At 30.2% G+C, this 13,102-nt stretch overlaps 1 protein-coding gene across 1 annotated transcript; it reads left to right on the plus strand.

The window, feature by feature from the left end:
* The first annotated feature begins 1,907 nt into the window (after nucleotides 1-1,907).
* LOC123009487 (ecdysone 20-monooxygenase) lies at nucleotides 1,908-12,552 on the plus strand. Its single transcript, XM_044405848.1, has 4 exons — nucleotides 1,908-2,661; nucleotides 2,748-2,986; nucleotides 4,742-4,932; nucleotides 11,363-12,552. The coding sequence occupies exons 2-4, from the start codon at nucleotides 2,748-2,750 to the stop codon at nucleotides 12,400-12,402; spliced, it is 1,470 nt and encodes a 489-aa protein (XP_044261783.1). The 5' UTR covers nucleotides 1,908-2,661; the 3' UTR covers nucleotides 12,403-12,552.
* The last annotated feature ends 550 nt before the right edge of the window (nucleotides 12,553-13,102 follow it).

Consider the following 13,102-nt stretch of genomic DNA (forward strand, 5'->3'; position numbering starts at 1 on the left):
TTTAATGTTTTTCGACAAAAAGTTTTTGTAAGAGTAAGAGATTCTAATTGAGATACTTTTTAATTTTAGACAGACAATTAACATTAACTTTAAAGTCTCTTTAATTATATGTATTATGAAACTGGCCCTAATGACATGAACCGTAATATATCAAAAGTAAAATATTTGATAGTTTCCTGCTTTCAAAATTTTTGATTTTCCTCAATTTTGATTCATTACCACCAAAAGTAAACTTTTGCTGAGACAAATTGTTCTTTTTCATGAACTCTTGCTTACTTATTTGCACAAAACACTGTTTACAAATTTTTTTGCTTTAACGTGATTTGCCTAAATTATATTTTTTAATGACATATATTTATGAAAAACTATTTCTGTAAACTCATGACTCAATTTTAAAAATTAATTTAAGACATACCTAGTCCCGATTAAATATTTAAAATAGATATTTTTATAATTTTGTTAAGTACTAATTGCTTTATCTCTAAGAATTGTTTTATACGTCTAGATACTTAGAATATCCGAAAAAGAGTTAAAAGATTTAAGTTGTTTTTCAAAATTAAAGTGGGTGCATTTAATTAAAGCGTATTTAAGAAAATCACGTTTTTCTAAAAACTTATCCGAGCGCAAATTTTTACAATTTTTCTCAACCTTTTCTAAGATAGTTGAAAATTTCCATAATTGAAAAAAAAACCTTTTGCTCGCCATTTTAAAAGATCTTTCAGTCGCTTAATTTTTCTTTTAAATAAATAAAAAAAAGTATTTTTGATCAGTAAAAATAATAAATGCACAGTAGAAATAATAAATGCACAGTAAAACAATAAATGTACAGTAAAAATAATAAATGCACAGTATAAATAAAGGATGAATGTCTAACAAAACTAATTAATTTAATATTCAGACATTTATTTACAAACAAAATTTTTCCGAGTAAAATCGGAATATCTTTAACAAAATTGTGGTATCAGGAGCACAGCAGTGCAAAGAGTGGCGTGTGCTGATAAGACTGGTTACCATTTGTGCACAGTTTCCAGCCTTGCTAAAATCATTCTTGGTCTGTGATCTTTGCTAATACATACAGGGTGTCAATTTTAAAACTTGCAATCGCCAATATCTCTGGAACTAAAAAAGTTATTGAGAATCAATCAAAACCGTTTCGGTAGTTTTTAGGGGGAATCGAAAAGACATGGTAAGTGACGCTCCTCCACCCACCCTTCAAGCCACAGCCACCTTAAGTTGAAAATTTTAAATGGCACGACCCTACTTGCGATACATCGTTGGAAAGCCCATAACAAGCGCTTTTCAAAAATGTCATACAACAGCCTATTTGGTAAAGTTATTTTTCCAATTATTCAAAAACGAAGACGTTAAATTTTCATTTTTTTTACTATATTCAAGGGTGGGTGGAGGTGTGTCACTTATCATGTCAATTAAATTCCCCCTAGGAACCACCAAAACGGTTTTAAGTGATTATTAATAATTTTTTCAGTTGAGAGAAATTGCCGATTGCAAGTTTTAAAATTGACACAGTGTATACCATTCTCCAATAATAATAAATATTCAGTAATATACAAATAAATACCAATAATAAATAACATTCTTGCTCAGGGGCCATACATTGTTATGTAACCAAGACTGAAAATTCTTTAAAGTTTATGTTGTTTTAATAAATTTGATTAAAGTTACTGAGTGTTTATTATTTTTACTGTGCAAAATATTATATTATAATGATCATTTTTAATTTTTTACTGTGCAAAAATTAATGAAATACTGATCATTATCATTTTATACTGATCAAAAGTGAATTATTTACTGATCGCTTTATTACTATCCATTAAAAAATCACCCCTCGAGAATATTTCACGTTTTCTCCGGGCAACCTGAATAACCAGTCAAGTAAATTATTAAGAAAGGGAGAAAGCTCGCCCTGCTAGGACAAAACTTGTCGACCTTGACCGTACTTTTAAAATCTGAATATACCTACGTTTTTGTATCATTTTGAAACCCTTTTCAAACACAAGATCTAATTTCGCTCCGCCCTAGTGCGCTTCGACCCACTTTCTTGCATTCTCGTTCCACATAGATTCATAACATTATCCACTGAATTGCAAGAAAGTCAAGATGAAATCGCAGTCACATTTCCCTTTTTTGCAAAAAACTAACTACGTCTTGTTTTAATCGATATTTACCCACGATAAGAATTATCGCGTCTTTTTACCTATGTTGGCAAAAACGCTTCTCGCTGAAGACACGTTGAAACCGAATCTGTGCGATGTTGACGTGAGAAATAATTAATCTTCTATTTTCTGACCTCGTCGCATTAACCTTGACCCGATAAAGCACTCTTCTTACCGTATTTAACTGATAAGATAAGACGGGCGCAAGGACCCAAAAAGTTGGGAACCCCCCCGCAATAATCGCGCGCTTCCATCGCTCGAAATGACAGAAAAGATGATGAAGAGAACTTCCGTTAAGACTCTGGAATGTTGGAGATGCGGCTGTTGAACCATTCTTCAACAGTATTTACAAAAGACCCAAGCAAGACGCTACGAGACCGTTCTTTTAACCTAAAATCGCCGGTAATCTCAGTTAATGTCTTAAAATACACAAACGATAATCGTGTGGGTTATCGAGTGCTTGTCTCGACAGTTTTGAAACCCCAAGGTTAGTATAAACAATTAAAATCGTAATTTTTATAAACACCAAAACGTTGTCGTTCTTTCAATCGGTAACAATTATTAATGTTGCAGATGTTCGAAAAGATTTTTCAATCGTTGGACGTCACCAGTCTACTCATTATCGCGATCTTCTTCCTGTTCTTGGAGTACAGGCCTCCTTGGTGGTACCGCAATAATAATGATTGCAATAAAGGTGTTAAACTCATACCGGGACCTTTGGCTTTACCTGGGCTTGGTACTACCTGGATATTTTTTTTCGGAGGGTTCACTTTTAACCGACTACACGAATATTACGAGAACATGTACAAGAGGTAGGACACTTAATTTTTTCTGTAGCAGAGCTGTTCTACCCAAAATAATTGGTCAAAAAGACTTTTAACCGCAAGCGTTGATAAAATATTTAATACTTATTTAAAATAGATACTTTATCTTTGGTTTTGAGCAAAAATCTAAATTAAAACAAACCTTATTGTTAACAAATAACAAATATTAATTTATTTTTGACTGGTATTTAATTTTGTTACAGAAAAAAATAGAATGTTATTCACGTTGACAAAATTAGTGGATAAGTTAAAAGTATAAAAAAAATTAATGGCGTTACAGACTAATATAATACTCGCAACACGCTAAATTTAACATTAATATAAAAAAATAAAAAATTTCCTTCCCATTTCTAATACATTGATCGTCCCACTATAAACAACATTTTTTTTTTTAATTTTAGTGGGCAACTGTTTTTTAGATTCAGCTTCTTAGGTATAATACAATAATAATAACATAATTTTCAAGTTAAAATCATTCACCAGCTTGAATTATTTTTGAAAATTTGTTCTAGTTTCTAAAAACTTTTTCTATTTGTTTATTTTAAAGTGTTTGAATTTTGCTGTATTTTGGACCGTTCTTTAATTTCTATATTAAATACAATCTTGTTGAAAATTATATTTTGTTGCAAATTTTCTCTTACAAGCTCTGATATTCTGTTCCATACATTTTACAGTTTTTCTTTGTGTTGCATTTCTACAATAAAAAGTGTTCGCTAAACAAGTAGTTTTTCAGTTTGTTATATTTACCTGTTTTTAATTATAATAACGCCAACAAATTGTCCATGACATTAAATAATGGGTATAAAATGTTAAATTTTAAAATAAATGTTACCTACCTGTTATTTGAAATTTAATACATAAATAAATTTATTTAATAATAAAACGTAATAAGAAGTTAAAATACTACAAAATTATGTTAAGAAGTAATTAAAGCATTGCATTTTATATTTTCCTAGAAATGGTCAAGATTTTGAAGATTTGGTGTGCAAATGACAATTGAGTAAATTGAAGATAAGAAAGACAAATAGCGAAACAAAATTTTTGTTTTAATCTTCGTAATTTCGTAGCTGCAGGAATGACAACATTTTAAAAAAAATGAGAAAATACAAAAGTGGAGCAGTATATTTTTGATCAGTAAAAATAATAAATGTCTAGAAAAACTAATTATTTAATATTCACACATTTACAAACAAAATATTTTCGAGCAAAATCGGAATATCGCAAAGCGTTCAAAAACAAAATTGTGATATCAGAAGCACAGCAGTGGCGTATGCTGATTAGACTGATTACCATTTGTGCACAGTTTCCAGCCGTTGCTAAAATCATTCTTGCGCAGGGGCCCTTGCTAATAAATATACCACTCTCCATTAATAATAAATATTCAGTAATATAAAAATAAGTACCAATAATAAATAATATTCTTGCGCAAGGACCATACATTGTTATGTAAGCAAGACTGAAAATTCTTTAAATTTTATGTTGTTTTACTAATTTTGATTAAAGTTACTGAGCGTTTATTATTTTTACTATGTAAATTGGATATTTTTACTGAACAAATTACGTGCGTGCTTTACTTAGCATTTATTCTTTTTACTGTGCAAAATATTATATTATACTGATCATTTTTAATTTTTTACTGTGCAAAAATTAATTAAATACTGATCAAGATTGAATTATTTACTGATTGCTTTATTACAACTCAATTAAAAAAACTGTATTGATTTAGGACCGTTTCTTTCTTAGGTATGGACCTGTCATGAAAGAGGAGTGTTGGTGCAATATACCTGTTGTTAACTTATTCGAGAAAAGAGAAATTGTGAAGGTTCTTAAAGCGGGTAGCAAGTACCCTCTGAGACCACCTGTTGAAGCAGTGGCACACTACCGAAGAAGTCGACCTGATAGGTACGCCAGCATTGGATTGGTAAACGAGCAAGGTGAGATAAACGTATTGATAATTTTATTTTGTGTTTGTTATGTACAAATATAAACGATAAACACACGTGTCGAATTAAGAAATAATAAAGTGAAAAAAATTCTCTCTTGAAAAATAAATGTTCGAATTCGAATATCAATGTTTTTAGGCTACTCTTCAAACAAAAAAAAAATGTTAACAAAATTCTATCTAGGTATATTAATTTTGTAATTATGGGGATTTAAAGTTTCAGTTGGTAAAATAATTTCTGTATTTTATAATATTTTATTCCAAATCTAGAGATTTCCTAAACTGATATTATTTTTTGATATTTTTTAGTCTGCATAGGTACCTGTCTTTTGTAGCTCAATATTTCCTTAAAACCGAAACATTTATTTTGTTAGAAAATTCTTTTACACTGGTTGGTATTCCATGATAATTTTATATTTTCCCTTTTTACCGCTCAATATTTTGAAAATTTTCTGCTGAGAATTTTTTCTTTTTTTTCCTATTATTTTTTAGACTTAGAAAATAATTCTTAATTCTTTTCAAGTTTTCCTAACCGTAAAAGTTTATACTGACATTCTTAAATATACGTAAAAGCGTTTTTTTTATTTTTCAACGACCTTAACAGAAAGTAAGTTTTTCTACCCCAATTTCAGAAAGGAGAGTAGCTAGCCATTTACCTCCCAGGGAGCTAAACATTTTCCTTTCTCAACTGCCAAAATTGTATATAATAAAATTATACAGAGTGTCCCAGCGAGTTGAAAAAGTCGATTAAGTGACCTTTAAATAGTAAAATTAAAAAAAATAGGACATTAGGGCCTATTCTATAAACATACAAACAATTTTAAAGAGTGTTTAAAATTTGAAATCACATTTCCTGTTAACATTTTAAATTCCCCCTTTATTTTTCACCTTTAAATGCTTAAATTTTAAAGGGTATTTTGTGGGTAGCATTTAAAATAATAAAGGAAACAAACGTCAGTCGCCAGTGTAGAAAAATGCAAATCAGTGGTTGGAGTGTTAAACATCGTGCATTATAAAATATTTGGTTTATTTATTTGTTTTTATGAAATAGTCTTTGTTGTGTCAGGTTGGTGTTTTTGAATTTTAGTAATATAATCGTCACCAACGCTAATTAAAAAACAAAATATCGATTAAAAAATCGATTAAGGGTTTCTAATGAACCAATTATTGCATTAATACAACTTAGAATTTGAAATTGTCCTGCTTCGCTGAGTTTAAGATTGGCGGTTGTAATTTTTGGGAATGCAGTGCTACCAATTCACATTTGCGCACGATTTATTTTAGACTTTTTTTGTAAATTCTTTTTATTGTAAAAATCACAAATTGACACACTTCACTTCACTTATTTTATTATTATTATTATTTGACCTGGCAAAAGAAGAAGAAACCATTTGCCAGATAATTATTCTCATTTTCTGACAAATAACTTTTACACTCCACTGACCCAGCGGTTTAGATATGCAGTCAGGCAAGATTCACCATTACGGGTATTATTGCTGATAAATTGTTTGAAATGAGATTAATGTAAAAAAAACAATCTAGCGTCACTGCAGATCTTCCGCCTCGCAACTTAATGAATTATTATTAATTAAGTTATTATTATTGATGTTATTAAAATAAATTTTGTTGATATTGAGACATTTTCTAACAATATTACAAGTTTTTAAAAAGTTTGTCTTTTGAATCGCAATAAATAAATTTGAATATAATTTTAAATTTCAAGATTTACTTTTAAATTGTTTGGCACATAACAGTCTTGTTTTCTACAAATTATGAAAAAGGATTTGAAAAAATAACACATTTTATCTAAAATACAATTAATTCATATTCATAATTCAATAAATACTTACTGTTGCAGTCAAAAATCACAAATTTTCACACTTCACTTTGCAATAAACAAAAAAAAATAAAATAAATGCACTAACCTTTATGGCATCTTCTTCAGCTACCCTTTGTAGCAATTAGCCTCTGCTTCTTACACGGACCTACTGAAAATAAAGAAATACAAAATTAGTACAATGTGTTATTAAATCAGTTAAAAATATAAAATAAAATTTAACAAGTGTAAGTTTTCTAAAAAATTGGAAGTTATTTTTGACTTACCCTTTAATCTGGACCCTTGTAGCACGATTGTCTTCTCATTTCCCCCATTGGCACTTACTAATCACTCGAAATTTTAAAAATTGCGCACTACTAAATGTCTATTAAGCACTCGAAAATATACAACACGCATTCACTGGTCATTGAAGTTCCTGAAACAAACAAAAATTAACCATTTATCCTGGAACAAAATTAAATTCGTACAATACTTGGTCTTGTTCCTTTCAATGTTTCTTTAATACGTAAAAAATCTAAAGTCAATTTGAACTGGTCTTCTATAAATTTTGAAGAAAAATTTGAAAAATAATACTTTTTATCTAAAACATAATTAAATCTTATTCATAATGTAATAAATACTTACTGTTGCACTCAAAAATCACAAACTCACACACTTCACTTTGCAATAAACAAAAAAATATAAAAAATAAAATCCACTAACCTTTATGGCATCTTCTCAGCTACCCTTTGTAGCAATTTGCCTCTGCTTCTTACACGGACCTACTGAAAATAAAGAAACACAAAATTAGTTCTATGTGTTGTTAAATTATATAGTTGAAAATATGAAATACAATTTAATAAGTGAAACTTTTTTAAAAAACTAAAAGCTATTGTTAACTTACCCTTTAATCCGGACCCTTGCAGCACGATTGTCTTCTCCATTTCCCCCACTGGCACTCACTAATCACTCGTAATTTAAAAGTCGCGCACTACTAAATGTCTATTAAACACTCAAAAATACACAACACGCACTCACTGGTCATTGAAGTTTCTGGAACAAAACAAAAATTAACCATTTATTCTGGAACAAAATTAAATTCGTACAATACTTGGTCTTGTTCCTTTCAATGTTTCTTTAATACGTAAAAATTGAAAGTAAATTTGAACTCGTCTTCTACAAATTTTGAAGTAAAATTTGTAAAATAATACTTTTTCTCTAAAACATAATTAATTCTTATTCATAATTTAATAAATACTTACTGTTGCACTCAAAAATCACAAACTCACACACTTAAAATTGCAATAAACAAAAAAAAACACTAACCTTTATGGCATCTTCTTCTGCTACCCTTTGTAGCAATTCGCATCTGCTTCTTACACGGACCTACTGAAAATAAAGAAACACCAAATCAGTTTAATGTGTTATTAAATTGAAATTAAAAATATAAAATAAAATTTAACAAGTGTAAGTTTTCTAAAAAATTAGAAGTTATTTTTGACTTACCTTTTAATCCGGATCCTTGTAGCACGATTGTCTTCTCCATTTCCCCCATTGACACTCACTAATCACTCGAAATTTTAAAAATCGCGCACTACTAAATGTCTATTAGACACTCGAAATAACACAACACACCCCCATTTCAATACGATTTCGCACAGAACCCCCAAATAATAAATTTATTCGGACAAGTGATTCGTACAAGAACTCAGCTAAGACTGACTCGTTATTGTAATAATTTCCTCGAAAACGGCACAAAAACTATTTCGTAACAGTTCCGTTGTAAAAGGCCTTTGTTCGAATATAGGGTGTTTCACATAATTTTATGAGGTCTACGCTTGTAAGATGCAGTCAATAATACATATTCCGATACGAACTCGATTACAAATTTTTGGAAAATTGGATAATCTTCTCTAGTTTGTTCTGTTCTGTGACTTTTGTATATTTGGGTGCGTACATTAGGCATTAGGCAAGCCTCGTAAAGTTATGTGAAACACCTTGTATTACCAAATTCTACGTCATCATTTCTTCCGTCCTTTACACTTGTTTACACAACAAAGGGATTTTCGTACAAATACACATTTTTTCTAACGTGACGTCACGGATTTTAACCCAATCAAATCTTTCAAATTTCTGAAATTCAACCAGTCAGATTCAAATTACGCGAGAATGTCTGGGTAAGTCTATGTTATCTAGTGTATGACTTGCTATAATTCACCAACAATGTTAATACACACCAATTGTTGTGTGAATTATTGTTTTTATAACTTTATAATCGCTGTCAATTTGTTGGATTTAAGATTGGCGCTTGTGATTTTTAGCGGTCGGAACAATTGGCACACTTGTTGTTAGCTTTTCAAGTCCACCGACGACAAAAAACTTATTATAAATTTTGAAAGATTTGATAAAGTGTAATAAAATAGAATATTTATGATTAGAGACATTAGGGCCTATTCTGTAATCATACAAACAATTTTAAAGGGTGTTTAAAATTTTAAATCACATTTAATATTTCGATGCTATTCTGTATGTACATATCTTTCCTGTTAAAATTTTAAATACACCCTTTATTTTTCACCTTTAAATGCTTAATTTTTAAAGGGTATTTTGTGGGTAGCATTTAAAATAATAAAGGGAACACTGTTGTGCACATATTAAAATTATTTTTCCCCCAGACGAACATCCTTTATATCCAGGTCAACTATATTATTGTAGCAAAGAATATTACTGGCCAAGGATTCCAAACATTTTTCGTTTTCGATTTCTTGCTATGCCTGCAAACTGAGGCCCAACAATTAATTTTTTTTGCCTTTTCTGAATTTTCTTATTTTGGATTCTTTAAAATGAGTTTGATCTAAAATGTGCATACCTTATGTGCACCTCTTTCTGCGCTTTCGTCATTTGTGCCAATCTTTCTTTAAGCATTTTGAACGTTTTTTTTACAGAAAATGACAAATAAAATTGGCTTGACATTTTTTCGTAGTCGGCTCATCATTTAAAACCAGCAAAAATAGTTCATTTATAACAAAATAATAACATTTCCTCTATTTAATACGATGAAAGCCGAATATTTTAAAGGGCCCGTTTAAAAAATACCATTTTATTTTATGCATACAGAATAGCTTATTTATAAATTTGGGGGTTTAAATATTTAAATTTAAAGGTATCTTTATTTTTTAATAAGTATTTACAGAATAGGCCCTATTGATAGATACTAATCTAATCCATCGCCTAAAATTATTTTCAACTATACAGCGTGTTTAGAAAACAAATTACAATACAAACTTGTGTTTTTTTAAATAAAACACCATATGTTTCTTAGCGTTTTTGGATGAAGATTTTTATGACAATGTTTTTAAGCTAAACATTTATTGGTCGATTTAGCTTAGTTTTAAAAATAAGACGGTTTTTTTGACGAAAACATGCACTTTTTAAAAATGTATTAGGTACACAAAACTAAGACATCTAGAAATATGTGTTTCTCTACCGCAAAGAAGACGGTATGAGCTATAAGGTTATAAAATTTTTTTGGTGTGTTGCATTTGCAAAAATAAAAAAAATGAAGGCGTTAGTTAAAAGTTAAATGACTTAAAAAATTTAAATCAATAATTAAAAAGATATTTAACGTTAAACATTAAAAAAAATAATTACTATTTTTTCAGTAGCCAAATTTTTTAAGTTAAGAAATTGCTACAGCTTTAAATTCTGTACTTTCTTCTTTGCAGAAGTAAAAAAAATATGTTCTAGCTGTCTTAGTTTTTGTGTGATGAATTATTAAAAAGTGCATGTGCATGTAATAAAAGTTTAGCGTAAAAACATTGTTTTAAAAGAAACATACATCGTTTAAAAAAAATCAAGTTTGTATCGCAACTTATTTTTGGGACATGCTGTAGGTTGAAAATAATTTTAGGTGATGTACTAGATTAGTATCTATCAATGTCCTATACACTTTTTTAAATTTTACCATTTAAAAGTCAGTAATTGACTTTGTCAACTCGCTGAGACACACTGTATGTAACCTATCAGGGAGGCAAAAATGTTACTTCCCTCGTAGAAAAACATGCTGCTAGGTTTAATGCCAAAACTGAGATATCAAGAGAAATTGTTAGTTTTTCTTGTTATATCCAATTGTAGGAAAAATTATATGTAACAGTAACTTCCAACTGTGGGAGGAAAGGAAAGATATACTTTTTTCCCTTGTAATACAAATAACTATTAAATTGTGAAAAAAAAGAACATGTACTAAATAAATTTTTCAGGAATTTTATTTGTTGTCTGGTACCTATCCCATTTTTTTTTTTAATTCTGAAATGAAAAATAAAGAGAAATTTCCAAAAATTCAGTTTTTGATAGCGATTACATTTCATGACAACTTTATATATTTTTTTAATTTCTTTTCGAATGCAAAGAAAAAGACTTTCGTTCAATAGAATGAAGTTCATTGACAACTGATAAGGAATATTAGAGCGTGTGACATGATGACTAATATCTAAATGAATTTAAACAAGATTTTTTTAACTTTAAATATTTTGAGATGTGACTCATTATTCTATTTTGTATTTTCTTGTTACTTTTACGTTTTACTACGTAAGTTTTTTAATTTCAGGTGAAGCATGGTATGACCTTCGCAGCAATCTCACCCCTGCCCTCACCAGCCCTAAAACCATCACCAGCTTCCTCCCTGAGGTGCACCAAATAGCCGACGACTGGTGCAACCTTCTCAAACTTACCCGTGACAAAACCGGAAAAGTATCAAATTTAAATTACATCGCAGACAGACTCGGTTTGGAACTAACCTGTGCTTTAGTCCTTGGAAGAAGAATGGGTTTTCTACTTCCCGGAGCTGAAACCGAAGTCGGGGAAAAACTCGCTGAAGCTGTCCGCCAACACTTCTTAGGCACTCGTGACACTTACTTCGGCTTCCCCTTCTGGAAACTCTTACCAACTCCTGCCTACAATAAACTAATCAAAAGCGAAGAAGCCATCTATAAACTCGCCCTTGAATTGATCAATTCTGCCAACGAATCGACTAAAGAAAGTGTCGTTTTCCAGTCGGTGATCCAAGCAGACATCGATGAAAGGGAAAAAATCGCAGCTATTATCGATTTCATGTCTGCAGGAATTCACACTTTAAAGAACAGTCTACTGTTTTTATTACATCTGGTCGGGCAAGACCCTCAAATCCAGAAAAAGATCATCGAGGACTCGACTAAATCCTACTCAAAAGCGTGCGTCACTGAAACTTTTCGACTGCTACCCACAGCTAATGCTTTAGGGAGAATTTTGGAGGAGGAAATGGAACTTGGGGGTTACCGCTTGAATGCAGGAACTGTTGTTGTCTGTCACTTTGGAATCGCCTGTCGAGACGAACGCAATTTCACAGACGCCCAAAAATTTAAACCAGAAAGATGGTTGGATGAGGATAAAGTGCAAACTGCGACCAATTCGCAATTTCTACTCACTCCTTTCGGAGCCGGGAGGCGGATTTGTCCTGGCAAAAGATTTATAGAACAAATTCTACCAATGTTGCTTGAATCCACCGTTAATATGTTTGAAATTCAAACAGAAGAGGAGCTCGAGTTGCAATTCGAGTTTTTGTTAGCGCCTAAGGGCGAAATGCCCATGATTTTTAAAGACAGAGTCTGAATTTTATATTAGGTTCAAGTACAAGATGTTTTAGCTATTGTGGCTGATCAGTGGCGGTTTTTAAGTGGCTGTGTTACTGGCAACTTGTGTTCATTTACTTTCGTTCAACAGTTTTAATTTTTTTAATAAAGTTGTTTTATCAACAAATAATCTGAGATATTTAGTTACCCTTATGCGATACGCAAACTAACAGCAAGGGAAAATGATTAATTAATAATCCAGTGTATCCGAAAAATGACAACGTTGCATTTTTGAAATCAAATGTGTGTAAAAAATAAAAATTTAAAACAGAAGATTATATTTTGAATAAAATAAAATAAAAACGTACAGATTAAATAAATAGAGGGTGATTTTTAAAAAACGTCAGGCACTGTGGAATTTTTATTTATGACCCGATTTCAAAAATTAAAATACTGAATTAAATGGTTTTTGATCCTACAATATAAACTGACAATTTTAGAAATTTTGTAAATGTCATAGCATATTTTGGCCAATACTCAACTTTCTAATTTTAAAATGGTAACATAATTTGGAAGATATTAGTTTTCTTGGTACAGACATGCAAAATATGTTTCACTTTTACAAAAAATTATTGTTAAATAGTTAAAAATAAATAAATAAATAATAATAAAACACATTAATCACACTAAATTAGATATTTTTCTGATTTCTTATAGGTCACTTCTAATTAAAAATTTGA

Source organism: Tribolium madens, unplaced genomic scaffold (assembly GCF_015345945.1).
Source record: "Tribolium madens isolate multiple individuals breed KSU strain unplaced genomic scaffold, Tmad_KSU_1.1 Scaffold_7;HRSCAF=85;Tcas5.2_LG10, whole genome shotgun sequence".
NCBI classification, from domain to species: domain Eukaryota; kingdom Metazoa; phylum Arthropoda; class Insecta; order Coleoptera; family Tenebrionidae; genus Tribolium; species Tribolium madens.